Here is a 26,007-nt window from a genome sequence, read left to right as displayed (position 1 = left end):
TCCGTGGTAACTCGTCACTGAGTATATATATATATATATATATATATATATATATATATATATATATATATATATATATATATATATATATTCACTACTTGGAAAAATATAACAAGAAGAATGCTGTTCATAGTGTACATCTTTAGATCTCTTGGTTTTCGCCAACGATCAATGGCTGTTAAAGGAACAATAGCAACAATATGTAGATGTAGCTCTGTCTTTGCAAAACTGAATTCCCACTGTATTTTTGGAAAAGTGAGTGAACTAACAGTGTGCTGTGTTGTCATATTATAGTACTGGAATCAGCAGAGCAGCTTCACCGAAGGAAAAGCAACGATATATGAAGTATAGCAACACAGCATAATTAATAAGCTTATATTTAGACAAAAATTACCAGTGTTAATGCTATTTATTGCTAAATATTTATAAAATATACGTAAATGAGAAGTGCTCCGTATATGTGTGAATATGTATTGCTTCAGGCCACTGAAGACGCTTATTAATCAGTTGAGGAGAAATGCATATGGCCAAACATAACTTGCATTTACACAGTTGGTACACCCTTAACATCAGTATCATATCAAAATAATACTATTAATAGAGTATTATACAATGTGTAGAGACATATGGTACACCTATTTACTTCTCCGACGTTATTGATGATGTAGTGGAGGGAAGTAGGCGGACTGTGCAGCCTCACTTTCTCATCTCATATCTTTTGACTAGTTAAAATGTTTATAATCTCTTTTCACCTGTACGAATAGTGACCAGGGATTCGTGAAACTAAGATCAACATATTTTTACAACTTTTTTAATCATTCCCTAAAGGCATGAAGTTCTCTTTCAATTGAACTGTGGTATGTTCTTGCTCCAGAACAGCAGATCTCCATGAGGAAAATTCAGTGATGTAACTCTTTGTGGCTTTGGTAAGGGATCACAGAGCAACAATAAACTGAATGTAGGGAGTTTCGTGCTGTTGTTGCACCCGTTTTAAAGGTACGCGGCCCGAAAGTTTACTCCACTCTCCACAGAAAGTAGTTCTGCCGAAGTAAGCATTACGTGATGTTTACGTCACTCTTAGCAGTAACGGGGCGCACTGGAAATACGGGCCCCACAACGAACTTGTCGTGTCGCACTAGTCGCCTTGTGCGACATACTTCACGTGTAGGGCCATGTGAAATCAATACGTCAGTGAAAACAAACACACTAAAGGTCTTAACTTTATCGTATGCAACCGAGGCCTTGCATTCATTTAACGGCGCCGATAAATTAAACTCGTCTTAAATAGTTACTCGCTCTATGCCGGAGACGGCTGCTGACATTTGTAAGACCTGCAGTGTCACTTGCTGCGGCCTGTCTTTCTCCTGGGCCTGAAGACAAATCTGCGTTGCCCAGACATGAGACACTTCATCAGGTCTTAAATCAGGACGAATGAATTTCAGCGAAATAACGTCCTCTTTGGTACAGGCAATATTAATTGTTTGTAAAGTCTAACCTCAAGCTTGACTTTGCTTTGCATCCTCACAGTGCAAGTTTCCGTGGAGACTGGCGTAAACGCCCCGGCGCGGCGTCATTCAAACGGCTGCCGACAACAGCAGAAAAATCCCCACATCCAGTTTCTTTTTAGCTTGTCATTTCTTGTCGGACCTGCAAAAGAGTTATATCAAAGGATTTGTCTCAAACGTATCTGCTGTTCTGGCGCAAAATTATGCTGTAGCTCCATCACACCTGCATTTCGGTGATCAGTGAAATTGCGAAACGTATTGGCCATTGTTTCAAGAACCGATTGTTACTTGTTGCCTAAGTGAAACGAGATTAGAAGTATGTTTAAAAAGTCAAACGTTATTTGAGATGAAAAGGTTAGGCGCGACGCCTTGTATAAAACCACAGAAATGTAAAGATTAGTTACGTGAAAAAAAGGAAAAATCTGCTACATAAATGTATTCTTTCTATAAAACAATGGGAATACAATTATTTAACATCGGAACTGCCCTGCAGCGTCGCCCGATGCACTGTGTTATCATCAGATAGATTAATTTCATGTAAACTTCGGAAGACCGTTCAGCATAAAATAGAGGAAAATAAGAAGCCGGTGAAGTCACCTTCTGTGTAATTATGTCTCTTTCGGTGTGTTACAGATGAAGAAGCCCAAGAGCACTGCAGCACCTGAAGGACCTCCGGCAGTGCCTGCTCTCGTTGTCGAGCTGGCAAACGAGGGAACACAGGTAATGCAATCGCCGTGACGTGCGCTTGTAAACAGTTTACGTACAGACACATCAACTTGCGATCATCGCTCTGAACGTCATTCCAGACACGCAGAATCCGTAGCCATACATATTATAAAAATGTGTGTATGTGTGTATGTACCCTGCACAGCTCCTCCTAAAACACTGGACCTATTTCAAGCAAAGATGGCACAAACCACTTGCCGACCGCGGTGGTCTAGCGGTTCTGGCGCTGCAGTCCGGAACCGCGGGACTGCTACGGTCGCAGGTTCGAATCCTGCCTCGGGCATGGGTGTCTGTGACATCCTTATGTTAGTTAGGTTTAAGTAGTTCTAAGTTCTAGGGGACTTATGACCTAAGATGTTGAGTCCCATAGTGCTCAGAGCCATCTGAGCCACAAACCACTTACTGATTGGAAAGAATCGCTGTAGAGTTACACCCGCCTAACTATCAAAGGCTGGGGGCGGGGTGAAAAAGCAGCGTAGCTCAATACGCGCGAACACCTTTACTTTAGTCAACCAGCATTTGAGAATGAGAGCACTTAGTGATTTGCAGCAAACTATATGCATAATTTCAAACCTTTATGAAACAAAATGGTGAAAAGAAAAAATACATAGTCGCTGTTCATGGAGTAAAAGTGCCCCATGAAGTACGACGTTTTAATTTACTACCTCTTTTCTACTAACTGTATTCGTGACACGTTTTTCTGGCAGTATTCTGATATATCGCCGTATATTCTGGCAAAAGTACATCACATAGTTCAAAAGATATGACGTCATGAACGTTGAGCAACTTGAAAATCGTACAGCAGAGCGAAATTTGCTGGGGAGACTGGTGGAATATGTCTGCATATGCGTACCATATGTGTTAAGTATATCATCATCATCTTCATTTATGACTGATTATGCCTTTCAGCGTTCAGTCTGGAGCATAGTCCCCCTTATAAAATTCCTCCATGATCCCCTATTCAGTGCTAACATTGGTGCCTCTTCTGATGTTAAACCTATTACTTCAAAATCATTCTTAACCGAATCCAGGTACCTTCTCCTTGGTCTGCCCCGACTCCTCCTACCCTCTACTGCTGAACCCATGAGTCTCTTGGGTAACCTTGCTTCTCCCATGCGTGTAACATGGCCCCACCATCTAAGCCTGTTCGCCCTGACTGCTACATCTATAGAGTTCATTCCCAGTTTTTCTTTGATTTCCTCATTGTGGACACCCTCCTGCCATTGCTCCCATCTACTAGTACCTGCAATCATCCTAGCTACTTTCATATCCGTAACCTCAACCTTGTTGGTAAGGTAACCTGAATCCACCCAGCTTTCGCTCCCATACAACAAAGTTGGCCGAAAGATTGAACGGTGCACAGACAACTTAGTCTTGGTACTGACTTCCTTCTTGCAGAAGAGAGTAGATCGTAGCTGAGCGCTCACTGCATTAGCTTTGCTACACCTCGCTTCCAGTTCTTTCACTATGTTGCCATCCTGTGAGAATATGCATCCTAAGTACTTGAAATCGTCCACCTGTTCTAACTTTGTTCCTCCTATTTGGCACTCAATCCGTTTATATTTCTTTCCCACTGACATTACTTTCGTTTTGGAGATGCTAATCTTCATACCATAGTCCTTACATTTCTGATCTAGCTCTGAAATATTACTTTTCAAACTTTCAATCGAATCTGCCATCACAACTAAGTCATCCGCATATGCAAGACTGCTTATTGTGTGTTCACATATCTGAATCTCACCCAGCCAGTCAATTGTTTTCAACATATGATCCATAAATAATATGAACAACAGTGGAGACAGGTTGCAGACTTGTCTTACTCCTGAAACTACTCTGAACCATGAACTCACTTAAAACTTCCGGGCTGATAGGCCGTGGTCGAAGTATAAAACTGTGTCCTGACGTTTCGTCTCCGACTGCGGGAGACATCCTCGGAGGCAAAACGGCGAACTGTTGTCTCCCGCAGTCGGAGACGAAACGTCAGGAGACAGTTTTATACTTCGACCACGGCCTATCAGCCCGGAAGATTTAAGTGAAGACAATACCGGCCGTGAAAGCTTACATTGTATGATCATGAACTCAATTTACCGTCAACTCTAACTGCTGCCTGACTATCCATGTAAAGACCTTTAGTTGCTTGCAAAAGTTTGCCTCCTATTCCATAATCTCGTAGAACAGACAATAACTTCCTCCTAGGAACCCGGTCATATGCCTTTTTTAGATCTATAAAGCATAGATACAATTCCCTGTTCCACTCGTAACACTTCTCCATTATTTGCCGTAAGCTAAAGATCTGGTCCTGACAACCTCTAAGAGGCCTAAACCCACACTGATTTTCATCCAATTGGTCCTCAACTAATACTCGCACTTTCCTTTCAACAATACCTGAGAAGATTTTACCCACAACGCTGGTTAAAGAGATACCTCTGTAGTTGTTACAATCTTTTCTGTTCCATCTTTAAAGATTGGCGTGATCACTGCTTTTGTCCAGTCTGATGGAACCTGTCCCGACTCCCAGGCCATTTCAATTATCCTGTGTAGCCATTTAAGACCTGACATTCCACTTTATTTGATGAGTTCCGACTTAATTTCATCCACCCCAGCTGCTTTATTGCACTGCAATCTATTGACCATTTTCTTCATTTCCTCAAGTGTGATCCTATTTCCATCATCATTCCTATCCCATTCTACCTCGAAATCTGAAACATTACTGATCGTATTTTCACCTACATTCCCTCCATCTGCCCAAGGCATCCACAGGATTCACCAGCAGTTTTCCTGACCTGTCCAAAATACTTGTCATTTCCTTCTTACCTCCCTTTCGAAGACTGCTAATTACACTCCAGAATGGTTTTCCAGCAGCTTGACCCATAGTCTCCAACCTGTTTCCAAAGCCTTCCCAAGATTTCTTCTTGGATGCTGCAATTATCTGTTTGGCTTTGTTTCTTTCTTCAACATAACTTTCTCTGTCTACCTGAGTTCTAGTATGTAGCCATTTTTGATACGCCTTCTTTTTCCTTTTACAGGCTGCCTTGACTGTGTCATTCCACCAAGCTGTTTGCTTCATCCTACTTTTACACACTACTGTTCTAAGACATTCTTTAGCCACTTCTAGTACTGTGTCCCTGTACCTTGTCCATTCGTTTACCAATGACTGTAATTGACTACATTCAACCAACTGGTACCTTTCTGAGATCGCTGTTACGTACTTGTGCCTGATTTCCTTATCCTGAAGTTTCTCCACTCTTATCCTCCTACATATGGACCTGACCTCCTGCACTTTCGGCCTCACAATCCCAATTTCTCTGCAGATTAAATAATGATCAGTGTCATCAAAGAATCCTCTGAATACACGTGTGTCCCTCACAGCCTTCCTGAATTCCTGATCTGTTATTATATAGTCAATGACAGATCTGGTTCCCCTGCCTTCCCAAGAATACCGTTGAATGTTCTTATGTTTAAAAGAGGAGTTTGTGATTACTAAGCCCATACTGGCACAGAAATCCAAGAGTTGATTCCCGTTCCTGTTGGCCTCCATATCCTCTCCAAATTTACCCATAACCTTTTCATGCCCTTCTGTTCGATTTCCAGTCCTGGCGTTAAAATTACCCATGAGCAGAACGCTGTCCTTGTCCTTTACTCTAACAACTACATCACTGAGTGCCTCATAAAAACTATCCATCTTATCTTGATCTGTCCCTTCACAATGCGAATATACTGACACGATACTAATTTTCTTGCTAGACACTGTCAAATCTATCCACATCAGTCGTTCGTTTACATACCTTATTGCAGCTACGCTGGGTTCCACTTCTTTCCTGATGTAAAGCCCTACACCCCATTGTGCTATTCCTGCTTTGACTCCTGACAGGTAGACCTTGTATTCTCCCACTTCCTCTTCTTTCTCACCCCTTACCCGAATGTCACTAACAGCTAAAACGTCCAGCCCCATTTCACTTGCAGCCTCTTCCAGCTCTGCCTTATTCCCAGAGTAGCCCCCATTGATATTAATAGCTCCCCATCTCATTACCATTTGTTTGCCAAGTCGTATCTTAGGAATCCCTGGTTTGTCAGTTAGAGGTGGGACTCCGCCACCTCCAAAGGTCCGAGGAATTTTGCTCTGATTGTTGCCAGCATCATATTTAAAGTACCAGGGAAGCAGGTTGCTAGCCTTACTTGCCCCGAGTCCCATTGGGTTTTACCCCTAACGGCTGAGGGACTAACCGGTGGATTTGGTAGTCTTTGCCGCATGAGCACAAAGGTGACCACGACTCAGAATATGTCCGAGATGCCCAGCCTTATTCCAAAGTAACTGGTATCCCGACTGTCGGGACCACTTACTTGGCCACTCATACTTTGCCCGTGGTTCATGAACTAGGACATGACTACAGGAACCCACAACATGAACCATATGAAATATATTTAATATGCGCGTAAGCGGGGAAAGCCACGAGTAAAATGCTCATCCTAAACCCCTGGAACGCTTTCAATCAAATTTGGTACACATATTAGTTACGATCTGGAAAGAATACTCTGACTACGAACCACCACCCTCCTGTTGGGGTAAGGGTGATAACGTGGAGAGAGAAGAGAGGAGGAGAAGGTGGACAGAGGAAGGAAAGAGGAGGAGATGACAGAGACAGGGGAAGGAAGAGATAGGCAGAGAGAAAATTATTAGAGCTGGAATTCTCTGTGACACGTAGGTCCGCCTCCAGAGCGCATCAGTGTTGTTTGTGTTTAGTGTTATTACCAGGGCTGGAGCGTACGTAAGGGACATAAACAGTGGCACGTTTTAAATGATCACTGTGGAGGACACTGATATACTTCATATTATCAGGACCTGACAGAGTTTGAGAGGGGTCTCATTGTTGGTCTCCATTTGGACGGTGAAGTGTTCCGTAAGTCATGCGATGTAATGTGCTATAATCGTGAATAAATTTGCGGTCGCCGATTGAACTGCAACGTCATTATAACTGTGTATGTCTCCGGTGATGTAGACGTCGTCATATTCTGCAACGACTTCTGTGTTGGAAGGTGAAAAGGTCCCTCACAAACCTTAACTTTCCAACGAATAATGTAGAGGTCTTCTTCGTTGTTGTCATTATATTGACCGATTCGTTACAATACTGAAAAAAATGGTTCAAATGGCTCTGAGCACTATGGGACTTAACATCTGTGGTCATCAGTCCCCTAGAACTTAGAACTACTGAAACCTAACGAACCTACGGACATCACACACATCCATGCCCGAGGCAGGATTCGAATCTGCGACCGTAGCGGTCACGCGGTTTCAGACTGAAGCGACTAGAACCGCACGGCCACACCGGACGGCAGATGAATTGAGCGGCAGCTCATTTAACATATGTTCTATGAGTAAATGCTGTTTCAAAAGACCAGTACATTGAGGATCTCTCGAAAACGCGTTGGTACTGGCTTAATTTGTTGTAATAAAATGGCCCAAAACGTCGTATTGGTGGTTAAAGATGCTTTTTAATTGAAGGTATTCTTATTTTTCAAAAAATTTGTATTGTACGCAAGCTAGTGTACAGTGTATGTGTATGGTGTAGTGCTACACGTAGATGAAGGATCCGTGCAAGATCATCTTTGGCTCATCCCAGGATCTATGTTTAGTCTTTGTTTTTCCTGTGTGGTGTGCGTACTGTAAGACCTTCGGTACACACACCATCAGATTATTTGACTTGTCGCTCTAACGAAGTAGGCGAGTGTCAGCAATATGTCTCGTGGTCTTATGGTGGCGTGTTTATCTTCTGCCGTTAGGTCAGACGATAGAAATGCCACTTGCACGCTTAGAGTAGTAGATTGACGGTGACCAACTTTAAACAGAACTTGATTAATTTTCACACACATTTATTAAAATAATAAAAAGCATAGACATTACGTAACTTGATTCTGGATGTTGTTTACAATTGACAATCTGAAGTTCCTTTGGTCTTGGTACGTTAATCTTATTAGGTGCAGACTGAAACTTGGCTATAGACTGGTACAGACTAATGCAGACTGGCACAGACTGCTGCAGACAATTGCAGACTGACTAATCGGAGGTCTGTACACTCGTTATAATACCTCGCGCATTCAGGTATCACTGTGCGAATGTGATCCGCGAGGAGGAAAGGTTCTAGGTTAGCAGCAATCTCATTGGCTGCATTACATATTAATACGCGGATCGGCGGAAGCAGAATTTGGTCCATCTCTAAGGCAGCGCCATGTCGTAGTGCGGAGACGGATGAGCGCTGCACCTGCGCTATTGTGCGTAGCGGGGTGCACTCTAGTGGGAAAGTTGTGTACGCGCTGACTACGCGGAACTATGTACACAACATCCTGATAGATTATTCTTGTGTTTGGTTGACTTTTTCATTTGAATATAATTTTGTACTATGGGTTATTTTAAAGGGAAGTAAGTGAATTTTGCAAGCCCACAACGAAGTGTCCTAAAGGAACTAGCTCGTAAATTTTATTCTATACTTTAATGACTGCTGAGACTAAGTTACCTTTTAATTATTTTGCAGATGTGTCAGCCTCTTCTGTTCTTTTTATTATCGAGTGGTAGTTTGTTTTAACAAATGACCAACGTGTTTTGAATCTTTAGTCGCATTTGCGTGTTCCATGCCTGGTTTGTAAATTATTAACAAGGGCAATTCACTCCTGAGGAGCACTTTTATATGTAGATAACATCGAATATTACAGAACATACTTCTATTAAATTAATAAGGAAATCACTGGATCTTTTAGAAAGGGGATGAAATTCGGTGACGGCGAAATGCGAACCAGCAACGGGTGTCTTCCACTTTGCAGTTCCACGCACATAACGAATGCGCCATGATGACGCTGCGGAATTTTAGACTCGTGCTGCATCTTAGGCCTCATGAAAGCTTTAATCGCCGACAAGTAATTATGTGACGTTTAATTTTAATAATGAGAATAATAATAAATCGTACCACGATCGACATTTTTTTGTAAATCTTCGATACTACGAGTGACATCAGAATAACGTCATTTGTGCACGAAGTCCTGGGAGTCATGTCAAAGAGTTTCCCATCGAACGCAAACGAAAATCGGAAGCAGTTCCTGCGGTTGTCGATATTGGGTATGACATGAAAATGACGTGACGTTTGCAGGAAGTCTTGTGAAATGAGTGTTACCCACCATATCTCTAAGACAGGAGCCGATGACACGGAATGAACCATAAATACAGCAGGTACTGCGAAGTACAGTAAGACTTCCATCGTCGTCCCGGCTTCCAAATTTGCTGCGTCCATCCAGCTCCAGATTACATGCACAGAAAGAAAACTTCCGAGCTGTCTCTAATACAGACTCGTTACTTAAGTAACACTGTTATACCGCCCGCCTAGTTAGCCGTGCTGTTTTCCAGAGCCTGGTCCCCGGCACGAATCCGCCCAGCGGACTCGTGTCGAGGTCCGGTGAGCCGCCCAGTCTGTGGATGGTTTTTAGGCGGTTTCCCATCTGCCTCGGCGAATGCGGGCTGGTTCCCCTTATTCCTCCTCAGCTACACTATGGCGGCAATAGCTGCGCAAACAAGTTCTCCACGTACGCGTACACCACCATTACTCTACCGCTCAAACATAGGGGTTACACTCGTCTGGTGTGAGACGTTTCCTGGGGGGGTCCACCGGGGGCCGAACCGCACAATAACCCTGTGTTCGGTGTGGGGCGGCGGAGGGGAGAAGTGGACTGCGGTAGTCGTCGTGGGGTTGTGGACCACTGCGGCTGCGGCGGGAATGGAGCCTCTCCGTCGTTTCTAGGTCCCCGGTTAACATACAACATACAGCACTGTTATGGCGATCATCGTTCGTCGGTTCGGCTAACGCTGTTCGAAACTTCAAGATTGCTCTACAACGGCTGGTCAACTCGTGTAATATCCAAGATTTGTGGGTTATTCGCACGTGACAGCGGCCCGATGTTGGCCTGAATGTGAGGCCTGGCATACGCGTCGGCTAGGTCCTGATCGGTCACGCATAACCACCAATTGGAGGATCTCCATATTGTGCACCAAACAAGTCGTAACCTTTTCACAGTTGCATTTGCCATGGGAGAACAAGTAATGGACCATTCGTCGGAGACTACCTCCACCAAGACTTGGGAGTTACCGAACTGCGTGTGGGCAGCCGTTAACAGAAAACAAACGGCTGTCTCTGCACTGGTGCCGTGACCGGCAGCCATAGACTGCTGATGATTGATTGGTGTCGCACTGTGTTAGCTATGAATCGCTGTTATGCACTGCCCCCGAAGACCATAATCGGCGAGTGTGGCGACGGCCTCGGGAGAGGTCCGATTCTTCCAATGTTTTGGAGAAGCGCAGCGTTGTTACTTTCCGTGTTCGTCCGTAGCTCGTGGTCGTGCGGTAGCGTTCTCGCTTCCCACGCCCGGGTTCCCGGGTTCGACTCCCGGTGGGGTCAGGGATTTTCTCTGCCTCGTGGTGACTGGGTGTTGTGTGATGTCCTTGGGTTACTTAGGTTTAAGTAGTTCTAAGTTCTAGGGGACTGATGACCGTAGATGTTAAGTCCCATAGTGCTCAGAGCCATTTGAACCACTTTTCCGTGTTGGGGACGCAACGGGTGCGACAACTACTCACGGCGGGTGGTAACTGGGGAAACTCTGACAAACAGCGGTACTTCAGGGAGATGCTGCGTTCTCGCGTGAGACGTGTCATACAACGGTATCGTGGTGCCATGTTTCAACAGGACAATGCTCGTCAAACATGGCACGTGTTTCTGTAAGCTGTCTGTGTGATGTTGAGGTACTCCCACAGCCAGAAAGATCCCCATAAAGCATGTGTGGGACCAAATCGGACATCAATTTCCCTCCCCCCTGCCCCCAGTGCCATTATTCAGGAAAGTAAGGACCAGTTACAACAGTTATAGGCCAGCTTGCCTGAGGAGTCGATACGGTATAATCGTCTCACTGGATGCATCTCGAGCAGAGGGAGTACAACATTATAGTGATAAGTGGGCTCATACTGCCAAGTTCTTTGTAAATTTCACTACATTTTGTAATCACTGCGGTAACATCACGTTCTCTCTCTACCCCTATGAATTTTCAATTCGTTTCATCCTTCTCTTCTGTGTGCTTTATTTGTTTTTGTCAAATAGTGTATTTCCCGCTGTTTGGATATTAATCTCAAAAAAATTGTTGCTTCATGCTCTACCACCTCTAAAATGTTGCCCATGAAGACTTGAGACACATTTCAAGGCATCCAAGGAATCTACTCACCTAAGAAAACATCATATGGCGTACTCGCAACAGAAACCAGTAAACTTCATGAATATATCACACTCTGCTCACAACTGAAGCGCATACTATTTTCTATATATAGTATTTTGTAGCTTCCATGTACCATGTAACCATCAAAAGCAATGATGTTTCATTTAGGGCGCTCCAGAACACGCTCATCACCGCTCTCAATGGATATCAGCATATAAATTTCGTGGTTTTAACGGTATCGGTTCTCACAACCGAAATAATTGCGACTATTCCCCAGCAACACTGTCTAGTAGGTTTCTTCAGAATTTCGAACGGTATCGACACAAATATATGGTTTGTCACCGATGAAATAAATTAATCGTACCTTGTCATGTCTTGAAATCCTCCAACATTTTGGGAAAACGTCCTTATGAAACTGCGACACTTACAAACTTCAGCTTACTGTTTCCACAATGGGTGGTTAATTAGTGTCTTTGGAATTGAAGAAAGCTGTAGTGGCCGGCCGCGGTGGTCTAGCGGTTCTGGCGCTGCAGTCCGGAACCGCGGGACTGCTACGGTCGCAGGTTCGAATCCTGCCTCGGGCATGGGTGTGTGTGATGTCCTTAGGTTAGTTAGGTTTAAGTAGTTCTAAGTTCTAGGGGACTTATGATCTAAGATGTTGAGTCCCGTAGTGCTCAGAGCCATTTGAACCATTTTTGAAAACTGTAGTGGTCTTTACTTGAGATACTTCTCACTGTAACGAAAATCAGCAGACTAAAAAGTCTAAAACTGCGTTATGGGTGTTGGCTCATCACTTAATAAAAAACAAAGACCTACCAATCCACTGAGAGTTCGTTGACATCCTTTCTCCAACACTTTTGGTTAGAGACCTAACAATTTACAAAATTTTAAAATGCATTGTCCTGTGAATGTTGCAGTTTTTATTTCTGTGCTTCTTAAGAAAATTGGAGAGGAATTCCGATTTATGCAAAATACCTTTGTAGTTTCATTTTCACCCTCACATTTTTCAGAACTTCTTTTGCTGTCTTCAGTGGGTTTCTTTGTTTATTTTTGTTCTGCAAAATGTTTGTTACGTACTATCTTTAAAGAAACTATTGGTAAAAAATTCACATTTGTAAAATGAGCGATTGTCAAATATTTTTTTACATTGGTTAGCATACAGTACAGAGTTGAGACATGTGTCACTGTGTTGAACCACTCTACGTTGTTCATTTAAAAATATCTCTAAAGGTTTTAGTTATGTAGTACATTTGGAAATAAAGTGAATGTAAGCAGTTGTTTACATACCTTACATGAAGATATGAATGTTTATGCTAGTAGCTGTAGGTCTACTACGCATTCTACAGCTTGTTACCGAAAACAGCAAAACTGTTTTATTTTTATGTTTATTATGCATTTCCGACAGAGAAGCACCATGCGCCATGCTAACTAGCGTGTTACTTACGGTTTCTGATGTTACAGTGTTTTTACTTTGTGTCGAGCTAACATGCTCATTTCTTGTACTTTTGTCGATACACTCGCATTTCTTACGATTTGTTCGCCAGGTAGAGAGTTTTCGTCGTCATTACGCGTTATTGTGGCTGTGTAGTGTTCATTTCTTTCGTGACATGTTTGTCTGGGATGCTGAACGCGGACGTGACGTTTTGTTGACGTTTGTGGTTTTAATTCGTGAGTGCGTGTGTGTGTGTTTTGTGTTGTTTCGAAGACAGGGAGGGTGAGAGAGATAGAGAGAGACAGAGAGAGAAAGGAGAGTGAAGGGAATTTAATTTTAGAGGCTGATCATATGCAGTTCTGATGTGGGGGTCATTTATATAGTTTTTCTGTTGTGGAAAAAAGGATACTATTACACTGTGATGTATATTCGTCTAGAACTTTTTTTACCTTCAGATATTTACTACACGGTCTGAACAAAACGCTCGTGAACAAACGTGATTACACAGAAGAACTGAACACAATAAACCAAATTGTACAAGAGAATGGGCATGAGACAAAGACTGTAGATAAAATAAACCGCAAAACATAAACCAAAACATACACACCCACAGACACCATGAAGCAAAGCAAGCGCTGTATCATGTGTGAGACACAGAGGGTCCGCAGCTCGTGGTCGTGCGGTAGCGTTCTCGCTTCCCGCGCCCGGGTTCCCGGGTTCGATTCCCGGCGGGGTCAGGGATTTTCTCTGCCTCGTGATGGCTGGGTGTTGTGTGATGTCCTTAGGTTAGTTAGGTTTAAGTAGTTCTAAGTTCTAGGGGACTGATGACCATAGATGTTAAGTCCCATAGTGCTCAGAGCCAGACACAGAGGCGAGCGAGTGTGCCGGGACTTACCCCAATTCACTGCTAGTAGCGCCACGTCACCTTAACGCGTCTGAGCGTAGCGCGCAAGTGTTGCATCACAATTAAGTATGAAATTAAAAATCAAAGTTTACTTTGAAAACTTTGTTCAAATATGGTTTAGTATAATAATGTTCCAAATATCAAGTTTTATGTACCTAGACTTAATAGTTTACGTAAAATTGCCGTTTTAAGAGAAAAATAAGTGGCGCTAAATAATAAAGCTAGGACGCTAGAATTTGGTCAGAATGTGCATTTAGAACTCATAAATAACTGGTGCAGATTTCAAAACTATAGAACAAAAATTAACACCGGAATCCACGTTTTTAGGAAAAATCAGAGGCGCTAAATATTGGACTTAGAAACGTAAAATTTGGTTTATGCATTATTTCACCCTAAAATCATAACTGAGAAACCACGTTAAGCTACCTCTTATAGTTTATGAGTAGTTAAATAAAAACCAATTTTGTAACTAAAATTTACCCATTTGTAGTAGATAAGTACCTTTAATTTTAAGAGTGGAGAATTTTGGTTAAAGCAGATGATAAAACCTACCAATTAATACAGCTATACTAAATTGTAGAGTTGTAGTGTAAATAACAGTCGATATATGCTCAAGTAAAGGTACGGTTCAGAGGTAACAATCTACCGTTAGTTCCAGTATAAAAATTCTAGAATGCAAAGTGTTCATTCAAGCGAGCTGAAACTTTTTTTATACTTTCAAACAACTTATCTGAATACACGTAAAAATTAAGAAGATTCTAAATTAATTCATAGCTTTGATATTAAAGATTATGTGTCCGAGAAAGCAGTTTTTCGGAGGCTGCTTCAGAATGCAGAAAGCCGTAGACAACAGATGTTACCTCGGCTGTCCGCTCCGCCACCTGTGTAAATATAGCCCGAGAGGCAGTAGGAAGGTTCACTTCGCACTCAGCCACTGTAAGATCCACGTCTGTTAAACGTCGGATCGCACTCTGCCTCGAATGACGTCCTAACCGGACCGTGACGGATTGCGTATTTGCGGTAAAAACGGACAGTGAACTCGCGAGGACAGGACACCGTCCTGGATCGCTTAGAATTCGCCAAAGTAGCTGTTAGTGTGCCGTCCGTGAGAATTATAATCCCACGTGGAGAGAGGCGATTATTATTCCCAATTTTATGGCGAGCATTAATTAGTCAGGGCAGAAGACAATCTGATAGGGACGTATCGTTGATGTCACCTTTGAATTGCAAGTTGTGCTGTTAGAATAGAAAGATTTACTTTCAACTGAACGTTGTGAATTTCCAAGTGTTGTATGTGAGAAACTTTACTCAATGTAAGTAACTTAATACTTTAATTTGAAATCATAGTCCTGATCCCGCTAAGTAGAAGGAGAATAGAAACTTTTCTTTCAATTGGGCTGGACCAGAATGTGGCTGTGCAGACTGGAAACTGAGGTCAGTATGTTTCCCTTTGCTTTCTGGCTGACCACAAAATTAGTTGCCAGGCTCGCATGTGAAAGACTGCGAACTGTACAATAAACAACTTAAACATAATTTTTACCCGCCGCCCCACAACCACAGCTCACAACTAATCATTAGACAGTAAGCAACAAATGGCACGTAATGACTTACGACAACAAAGACCCACACAGGGTGGGAAACATACTAAAGAGTCAAGGACTCAACATAGACTACAGAACCAACAACACAATACCGAAGAGACTTGGAAGGAATGCAGCCAACACAGCCAAATACAGCCAGTCTGATGAGTAAGAAGTAACTTGCAAAACCTGTCTGTCTGTATATGTGGGTTAAACAAGCAGGAATTTTAGAAGCAGGTATACCGAACGTCTCAGAGCACTGAAAATCGATAGCTCACACACAACGGAAAAGGGAAATGGATAGGTTAAAGTTAGATATAGTGGAAATTAGTGAAGTTCGGTGGCAGCAGGATCAAGACTTCTGGTCAGGTGAATACAGGGTTATAAATACAAAATCAAATCGGGGTAATGCAGGAGTCGGTTTAATAATGAATAAAAAAATAGGAGTGCGGGTAAGCTACTACAAACAGCATAGTGAACGGATTGTTGTGGCCAAGATAGACACGAAGCCCACGCCTACTACAGTAGTACAAGTTTATATGCCAGCTAGCTCTGCAGATGACGAAGTAATTGAAGAAATGTATGATGAAATAAAAGGAATTATTCAGATAGTGAAGGGAGACGAAAATTTAATAGTCATGGGTGACTGGACTTCGGTAGTAGGAAAAGGGAGAGAAGGAAACGTAGTAGGTGAATATGGATTGGGGCTAAGGAATGAAAGAGGAAGCCGCCTGATAGAATTTTGCACAGAGCACAACTTAATCATAGCTAACACTTGGTTCAAGAATCATAAAAGAAGGTTGTATACATGGAAAAAACCTGGAGATACTGACAGGTTTCAGATAGATTACATAATGGTAAGTCAGAGATTTAGAAACCAGGTTTTAAATTGTAAGACATTTCCAGGGGTAGATGTGGACTCTGATCACAATCTATTGGTTATGAACTGTAGATTAAAACTGAAGAACCTGCAAAAAGGTGGGAATTTAAGGAGATGGGACCTGGATAAACTGGCTAAACTAGAGGTTGTACAGAGTTTCGGGGAGAGCATAAGGGAACAATTGACAGGAATGGGGAAAGAAATACAGTAGAAGAAGAATGGGTAGCTTTGAGGGTTGAAGTAGTGAAGGCGGCAGAGGACATAGTAGGTAAAAAGACGAGGACTAGTAGAAATCCTTGGGTAACATAAGAAATATTGAATTTAATTGATGAAAGGAGAAAATATAAAAATGCAGTAAATGAAGCAGGCAAAAAGGAATACAAACGTCTCAAAAATGAGATCGACAGAATGTGCGAAATGGCTAAGCAGGGATGGCTAGAGGACAAATGTAAGGATGTAGAGGCTTATCTCACTAGGGGTAAGATAGATACTGCCTACAGGAAAATTAAAGAGACCTTTGGAGAACAGAGAACCACTTGTATGAATATCAAGAGCTCAGATGGAAACCCGGTTCTAAGCAAAGAAGGGAAAGCAGAAAGGTGGAGGGAGTATATAGAGGGCCTATACAAGGGCAATGTACTTTGAGGACAATATTATGGAAATGGAAGAGGATATAGATGAAGATGAAATGGGAGATACGATACTGCGTGATGAGTTTGACAGAGCACTGAAAGACCTGAGTCGAAACAAGGCCCCGGGAGTAGACAACATTCCCTTAGAACTACTGACGGCCTTGAGAGAGCCAGTCCTGACAAAACTCTACCATCTGGTGAGCAAAATGTATGAGACAGGCGAAATACCCTCAGACTTCAAGAAGAATATAATAATTCCGATCCCAAAGAAAGCAGGTGCTGACAGATGTGAAAATTACCGAACAATCAGTCTAATAAGTCACGGATGCAAAATACTAACGCGTATTCTCTACAGACGAATGGAAAAACTGGCAGAAGCTGACCTCGGGGAAGATCAGTTTCGATTCCGTAGAAATGTTGGAACACGTGAGGCAATACTGACCCTACGACTTATCTTAGAAGCTAGATTAAGGAAAGGCAAACCTACGTTTCTAGCATTTGTAGACTTAGAGAAAGCTTTTGACAATGTTGACTGGAATACTCTCTTTGAAATTCTGAAGGTGGCAGGGGTAAAATACAGGGAGCGAAAAGCTATTTACAATTTGTACAGAAACCAGATGACAGTTATAAGAGTCGAGGGGCACGAAAGGGTAGCAGTGGTTGGGAAGGGAGTGAGACAGGGTTGTAGCCTATCCCCGATGTTATTCAATCTGTATATTGAGCAAGCAGTGAAGGAAACAACAGAAAAATTCGGAGTAGCAATTAAAATCCATGGAGAAGAAATAAAAACTTTGAGGTTCGCCGATGACATTGTAATTCTGTCAGAGACAGCAAAGGACGTGGAAGAGCAGTTGAACGGAATGGACAGTGTCATGAAAGGAGGGTATAAGATGAACATCAACAAAAGCCAAACGAGGATAATGGATGTAGTCGAATTAAGCCGGGTGATGCTGAGGGAATTAGATTAGGAAATGAGCCACTTAAAGTAGTAAAGGGGTTTTGCTATTTGGGGAGCAAAATAACTGATGATGGTCGAAGTAGAGAGGATATAAAATGTAGACTGGCAATGACAAGGAGAGCGTTTCTGAAGAAGAGAAATTTGTTAACATCGAGTATTGATTTAGGTGTCAGGAAGTCGTTTCTGAAAGTATTCGTATGGAGCGTAGCCATGTATGGAAGTGAAACATGGACGATAACGAGTTTGGACAAGAAGAGGAAAGAAGCTTTCGAAATGTGGTGCTACAGAAGAATGCTGAAGATTAGATGGGTAGATCATATAACTAATGAGGAGGTATTGAATAGGATTGGGGAGAAGAGAAGTTTGTGGCACAACTTAACTAGAAGGAGGGATCGGTTGGTAGGACATGTTCTGAGGCATCAAGGGATCACCAATTTAGTATTGGAGGGCAGCGTGGAGGGTAAAAATCGTAGAGGGAGACCAAGAGATGAATACACTAAACAGATTCAGAAGGATGTAGGTTACAGTAGGTACTGGGAGATGAAGAAGCTTGCACAGGATAGAGTAGCATGGAGAGCTGTATCAAACCAGTCTCAGGACTGAAGACCACAACAACAACACACACAATGTTTGCAGATCACCTAATAGCATAGAATCGCCATCACACGAACACTGAGGACTTAAAAATCCTTAAAACTAATGATGGCCTATTCCAAAAATTAACAATAGAAGAAAAGTATCTCATCCAAAAGTCAGTAGCCCGAGGTAATAAGGTACTAAACGAATACACATCGCCGGCCGGGGTGGCCGAGCGGTTTTAGGCGCTTCAGTCCTCAGCCGCGCGACCGCTACGGTCGCAGGTTCGAATCCTGCCTCGGGCGTGGATGTGTGTGATGTCCTAGGTTAGTTAGGTTTAAGTAGTTCTGAGTTCTAGGGGACTGATGACCTCAGAAGTTAAGTCCCATAGTGCTCAGAGCCATTTGAACCATTTAAATTAACATCACTGTGTAATAGTATCCTCTTTGCCACAACAGAAAAATTATGTAAATAACACCCACATCAGAACTGCATATAATCAGCCTCTAAAATTAAATTCCCTTTGCTCTACCTCTCGTCACCCTCTCTGTCTTGGAAACAGACGCACCTATCTACCTACCCACCCATCCATGCACAAACTAAACGCAACAAATGTCAACAACACTTAAAATCTGTGCACCAAATTACATGCCACGAAACAAATGTACACTACACAGCGACAATGACTCGTAATGGCGACGAAAACTTTAAGCTTGGTGAACAGAATGTAAGAAATGCATGTCTATCGACAAAAGCGCTAGAAATTACCATGTTACCACATCATACGTTAAGGCAATTGTAGGCTACTGAGTGCTGGTGGGGTTCACTCTGACGTCAGCGGCGCACGTTGCTAGTGCGCATACACCTCGTGTATTCTAGTATCCGTATATCTAAGTACGACGAGCATTTCTGTTATACTTTCGTATGGGCTGTACCGACCTGTTACGATCCTCGATGGGTGTTTCTGAACTCGTTCTATGTCTGTCGTCAAGCCTTCTTAGTAAAGAGTTCAAAAGCTGGAATAATACTCAAGAACTGGTCGCACTAACGTGTTGTATGTGATTTCCTTTGAGGATACTTTACGTTTTCCAAGAAAATCATTCCAACGAAGTTTTCTTTTCGCCTTTCCTATTATTGATTTTACTTGATCGTCCCATTTCAGATCGATCGTTACTAAATATTTACACGATTTGTTTGTTGTTGTTGTTATTTTTGTAAGAAGGACAGATATTGCTTTAATTTGTCTGTTTTCTTGAGTGAGGTGAGAACGTGTTTGTTTGCAGAAGGGCGAATCCGCGGGCGAGGACAGCGGCCTGGAGACGGACGAGTTGCCCGCACGCACGCAGCGCTCTGCCAGCCTCACGCACGCGCCCAGGGACTCCTCCGTTGACGCACCAGGTTCGTACTGCCCCTTCTGCTGTTCTGTATCACAGCGAATTATATCTACTGCTCGTTCTGCTGTTCTGTGTCGTAGCAAAATATATCAGAATTGTTCCGAAGCCAACGTAACAAGTCCTGTACAAGAAATGGAAATCAAAGAGATACTCGATGTTATCTAGACACTGGTAAATATTACTTTTTCCACGTAGTTGCCTTAGTTATATAAGAATCTGTTTCACTGGTAGACCAGTATGTCGAAGCTGATATAAAAGGAATCAGAACCGGGCCGAAGAAGCTAAGGAGCAACAGCGTTCTGAACGTCGGCCACAGTTCTACAGCGGCTATCGGCCAAGTTCTTCTTCATAGGTCCAAAAAGATGAAAACCGCCTGGTGCGAGATCCGTGCTGTCTGGAGGGTGCTCAGATGCAGTCCAGCAAAACGCCACACCAAGTCACATGTAACTGAGGGCGTATGCGGTCTGGCATTGTCGTGCAACAACACGACATCTTTAGGAGCCAGTCTCAGCCGTTTCCTCCGAATCGACTTCTGCTATCGCTCCAGTGTGACACAACAATTACTTGCACTCACGGTTTCTCCACAGTTGAGGAAATCTAACACCAGCTCTCCCAGAAGACTGTGGCCACATTGTTTCCTTAGGTGAGAGGGCAGGAGTGGAGGAGAGCTGTCCTTATGACATTCCTGTGTTCTTTGTCTCAGGTGTCACATGACGCGAAGCGGTGTGGGAATTGAACACCCTCTCTCTGATTCCACATTAAGTGCTGGAGTGGCAAAGCCATTCACTTGGCTCTATTCTCGTCTGATAGTCTCCCCGATATTCAGCGGAAAACGTCTTCGGGTAACCGAATGTGTTGTGCATGATATCCAAGACACTGTCAATGGAGACGTTGACTTTGTGCGCAATCTGACTCACGTGAATGCGAAATTGGCCTGAATCGACACGACACACATTGTCATCTGAAGAGAATGTGCTCTGCCGATTCCACCTTTGCTCGTCTCACGTATCTATTCCGCATTTATCAACTACGCACCAAAAGAAAGGAAAAAGTTTATTGTCACACGCGACAGTTTGTCTGGTGACGCGTGGGAGGCAGGCTCCGATCACTGCTACGACTCGTGCTTCAGTCTCTGTCAAACTGGTGTATCAGTATGATACAACTGTGCTGTTAATGTTTAGTCTGTTGATTGTTAACTGTATTGTGTATCTGCGCAATGGCTCTGTTTATTATATGATGTAATACGTCTGCAAAACGAAATGTTAGTGGAAGAGTCTGCAACATGCAATATTCATTCTTGGACACTAGACTCCACAGTTTTCATATTCAAGGAGTGTCATGACCTGTCTTCTACATTTGAGGAAGTGTTTTTCAAAGCCTATGAATAATACGCTCTGTTTTACCTGTGACATGATCGTGAGTCTTGCTTGTGTGGATCGTTCCTTTCTTGTTGATGATGAAGTGCCGGAAAATGATTAAGCAAAAGAAAAGACCCACACTCATTCGTTTATTGTTTTTGTTGTGTACATAGTTCCGCGTAGTCAGCACGTACACAACTTTCCCACTAGAGCGCACCCTGCTAAGCACAACAGTGCAGGCGCAGCGCTCGTCCATCTCCGCAGTACGAGATGGCGCTGTCTTAGAGACGGACCAAATTCTGCTTCCGCCGATCCACGTATTAATACGTAACGCAGCCAATGAGATTGCTGCTAATGTAGAACCTTTTCTCCTCGTGGATCACACTCGCGCAGTGATACCTGAACGCGAGAGGTATTATAACGAGTGTACAGACCTCCGATTAGTCAGTCTGCATTAGTCTATAGTCAAGTTTCAATCTGTGCCTAATAAGATTACCATATTCCTGTACATAGCCATGAAGAGAAATGTATAGACACTTTTGTCAAGTATCAGAGATATGTGAGAATAAGATTAACGTACCAAGACCAAAGGAACTTCAGATTGTCAATTGTAAATAGCATCCAGAACCATGTTAAGTTATTTTTATGCTTGTTATTATTTTAATAAATGTGTGTGAAACTAATCAAGTTCTGTTTAAAGTCGGTCACCATCAATCTGCTACTCTAAGCGTGCAAGTGGCATTTCTATCGTCTGACCTAACAGCAGAAGATAAACACGCCACTCACCTACTTCGTTAGAGCGACAAGTCAAATAATCTGATGGTGTGTGTACCGAAGGTCTTACAGTACGCACACCACAGTTTTCACTTTGTCGACACCAACTGTTAATACACAAAAGTAGGACTGTTTGCACAGCTCTGATTAATCACGTTTGACACTTTCTCGAACAACACTTGTTCCGTTATATTACTTGCAATATTCGCGTCTTTCTTGCATCTTCGATATTCTATCCCAAGCATTAATTTTTTCGGTATTTTTCCGCACACTCCCACGTCATCCATCATCCGACCTACACTGAGTTGGCTATGCTTCCTTCAGATGAATCCACCTGTCTCACACGCTGCAGGCATGTAAACAATGCCCAAGGTTTGACAACAAAAAGCAACGAAGAAACGTGCACCATTCTCGTGATCATAAGAGAAGCAAAATACTCTTCTGGAAAAATTCTTTTCCTTATGATACATTTACAATCAAAAACATAATCACAAAGAATTTTAATTATCTATTCATTAATGAAAATGTCAGGTGACATCTGAGGTCTCTGACAAAAACATGATCAAGTAGAATATGTATATCAAGTATGAAATTTAGTATATGTATATCAAGTAGAACATGTGTAACAAATTTGACAGCTGTCTATAAAACACATACACTTTCTTAATGAAACTATCAGTTGCAAACAATCTGAATAAATCCTAGGATGAGAAATATAATAAAATTGCTGCCATGGGGGGAAAAAATTAATGTTGGTAAACTATATATATGTAAAGAGTTGCAGCCCTCACTTCTGGGTAATTGTGTCTACAAATCGTGGTCATTGTTTTCTGTGGTGATTCCAACTGGTCACATTGACAAAAAAAAAATCGCTGATGACAGGAACAGATATAACTTCCTGGTCTTGTTACTACCATTGCTTCGATGAAAACGTTCTTTACATTCATAGTTATGGTAGGACTAGTGACTATGTAATTTCAAGTTTCCTTTTTTCATATAAAAGCTGATGCATTTATTTCAAACTAACTCCAGTAATACATTTGGTGTATTCTTCTTTATATAAAAATGTTTTTACAGAAATTAAACAGAACCAGTTGATAATTAGTTACTGGGTCTGGCACATAGCAGAAATGTTTGAAGAGCCACAGCATAGAGCAGTTAGCTGAAATGCAGAAATCGGAACTTAATGTGTAAAATAGACCTGAAGATTTAAGATAATTCTCATTTATTGTTCCATCTCAGTTACACATTTCTAATTAGACTACATGTTTTGATGACACTGGACCATCTTCATATTTATGTGTTTATGTCAGCAACCCACCTGGCAGTACTCTGATATGTGGTTGTGAGTAGACAAGATTACTCTGATATGTGGTTTTGAGTAGACAAGATTACTCTGTTAGGTTAGGTCAGGTTAGATTAGGAAGACGGGTTGCTGGCGCAACTACTTAGATCTGAAGACAATCCAGAGTGATTGAATCATGTAATCTAATTAATAATGTACAACTGAGATGGAACAGTAAATGAGAACTATCTTAAATATCTATACAGTTGCTGAGTCTCCCTGTCGACTGAGGTGGACAAGGCGTGACGATTTGGTGCTTTTCAGGCGGGTCGCTAAAGGCGCCATCTGCTTCTGGTTTGCGGAGACGCAGTGAGGCGGCGCTGCTGTCGGTGCCCGGCCTCGCGCCAGTGCGCAGGCGCAGTGTGGCGGCCATGGCGTCTCTGCGTGGCTCCATCATGGACCTGCGGAGGGCCGCCAGCTCGCTGCGGCGAGAGAAGGGCGACAAGTTCTCGCGCATCGACATGGCCGCGCGGAAGGCCTTCCCTGTCGCCTTTACCTCCCTGCTCGGCCTCTACTGGCTGCTCTACATGTACTACGTCACCGACGAGCTGCCCCTCAAAGCTGCCGCCAGCCTGCTCATGGGAGCACCCGTACCTGCCAACTGATGTCCCCTCTCATCACCTGATCAGCTACATTCAGCACATCTCGTACTGGCGTCTGCTGACAGGAGGAGTCTTCCCCGAGTTTGTGACTACATGATATATAGTTCTTGCGGCGATGAAGTCGACAAGTCCCACTCAGAATGTTCGCCACTCATGTGATGACACTTGTGTAGCAACTGAGTAGAAAAACAGTGCCAGTTCCGGCAGAAAACAAACCATATCATTCTGCGCTCCCTGGTAACACCAGAAGACCACTAGTTACTGGTGGGTCCACTCTGTTACCTGACTCTAGTTTTTAATTCACTTGTGCTTACACCTGCTTGATTTTGGGGGAAGGAGAAGGGTTGAGTCCCAGAAATTCTGTATTTTCTGCTACTTTTTGCATATTTATACATTCATGTAAACAAGTGTCCTCTGAAACTTGCTGGCAGATTAAAACTGCGTTCCAGACTGGATCTCAAAGCTGGGACCTTGATCGTTTGCGGGCAAGTGCTCTACCGACTGAACTATCCAAACAGGACTCACAAACTTGCCCCCACAGCTTTACTTCTGTCAGTAGCTCGTCTCCTACCTTCCAGACTTCACAGAAGTTCTCCTGCATGTCTTGCAGGACTAGCTCTCCTGGAAGAAAGTCTATTGTGGAGATGCAGCACAGCCACAGCTTGGGGGTTGTTTCCCATAAGGTATGTAGGAGAATTTGTGTAAAGTTTGGAAGGAAGGCCACTGGCGGATGCAAAGCTACGAGGGCAGGTTCATGAGTCATGCTTGGATTGCTTAATTAGTAGAGCACTTGCAAAGGTCCCAGCTTAGAGTTCCAGTCTGGCATACAGTTTTAATTTTCCAGGAAATTTCAAATCAGCACACACTCTACTACAGAGTGAAAATTCATTCTGGAGTGTTCTCTGCTTATGTATCAGCGGCAGTGACAGCAGTTTTTGCCATCTTTGGATTTAACAGTTACCTTTGCCAACATCATTTTTAACGTTAATGACAGGCTCAAGCTAAAGCGATAAAATGTCACTATTCTTACATTTTACCATTATTATGTACAAATAGCAGTTACTCTCTACAGGGTGGTCAGAAAATGTGTGAAATGCTTGTAGGGATGCTACAGGGCAGGTTGTGCTGAGACAGAAACGTTAAGAAAGAAATTCGATACGTTGCTCCGTTTCCGCGTCGCGCGCTCGCATTCAAGCGGCCTGCCAGGGGCGGTGTTGCCCAGCGAGTGCTTTGTCTCGTTAGCTGAAACTTGAATTTACGCACGCGACGATCTGATTGGCTAACTTCAATGCTAAATAACTCGGAAACGGCGCAACGTATCGAATTTTTTTTTGTAACATTCATATCTCAGTACAACCTGCCCTGCAACATCCCTACAAGCGTTTCAGTCATTTTCTGACCACACTGTATACATAGGTTTGAGTTCTTAGAAAGAGATGTTTTACTAAGTTTGCAATTTGTAGTTACCATATGTCAGGCATACAAGTGCCTCGCTCCTCCTATCCAAGCTAGAGGACCACACATGTTACTTCGTTTCACTTCACACATTTCTATTCCTTGAAAGCCTTCGTTTTTGAAAAAGTGTTTTAGCTGCAGAAATATCACAACAGTGCTTCCAATGTATGGATTTTAACTTTAGAGATGTATTTCTTTTTGTCAGTAACTGGCTCTACAACTATACTAATATATGTAACATTATTCAGTTACCTCAATGATTATACTACACAAGGGCTCTTTCTGTAATACGAATTCAATATAGAAGTTGAATTCCTCACATTTCTTAAATCTACTAGATATGAAGGTAAATATGTTTTGCATAGCTAAAAAAGAAACAGAAATAGTGTAATATATGATTTTCTGTATACACAAGAATTACATATTTCATCATTATGTATTAATATATTTTTGTGCAACAACAAATATAGATAACAGAATATATATAGTATCATACATGGAATATCGGTCTATTTTAATCTTTATTTGTAATGTAACATGTGCCAACATTTTAATTTGTACGATATCACTTGAATAATGCCCACTTTGTTAATAATCGTATATTTAAGATGACTTGTCCATCAAAGAAATGTCTGAATTTATCTTC

General features: G+C 42.5%; 1 protein-coding gene across 1 annotated transcript in view; it reads left to right on the top strand.

The window, feature by feature from the left end:
* LOC124622294 (gamma-aminobutyric acid receptor subunit alpha-6-like) overlaps nucleotides 1-25,097 on the top strand; it is a 118,336-nt gene extending 93,239 nt beyond the window's left edge. Inside the window, exons 9-11 of the mRNA XM_047147965.1 lie at nucleotides 2,139-2,225; nucleotides 19,717-19,831; nucleotides 23,569-25,097. Of these exons, the coding sequence (XP_047003921.1) occupies nucleotides 2,139-2,225; nucleotides 19,717-19,831; nucleotides 23,569-23,909 (543 nt within the window). The 3' untranslated portion in view covers nucleotides 23,910-25,097. The remainder of the gene's footprint in view (nucleotides 1-2,138; nucleotides 2,226-19,716; nucleotides 19,832-23,568) is intronic.
* The last annotated feature ends 910 nt before the right edge of the window (nucleotides 25,098-26,007 follow it).

This window comes from Schistocerca americana, chromosome 7 (assembly GCF_021461395.2).
Source record: "Schistocerca americana isolate TAMUIC-IGC-003095 chromosome 7, iqSchAmer2.1, whole genome shotgun sequence".
Taxonomy (NCBI): Eukaryota; Metazoa; Arthropoda; class Insecta; order Orthoptera; family Acrididae; genus Schistocerca; species Schistocerca americana.
Note: the sequence above shows the minus strand (reverse complement) of the source record. Positions and strands in the feature narration are given on the sequence as shown.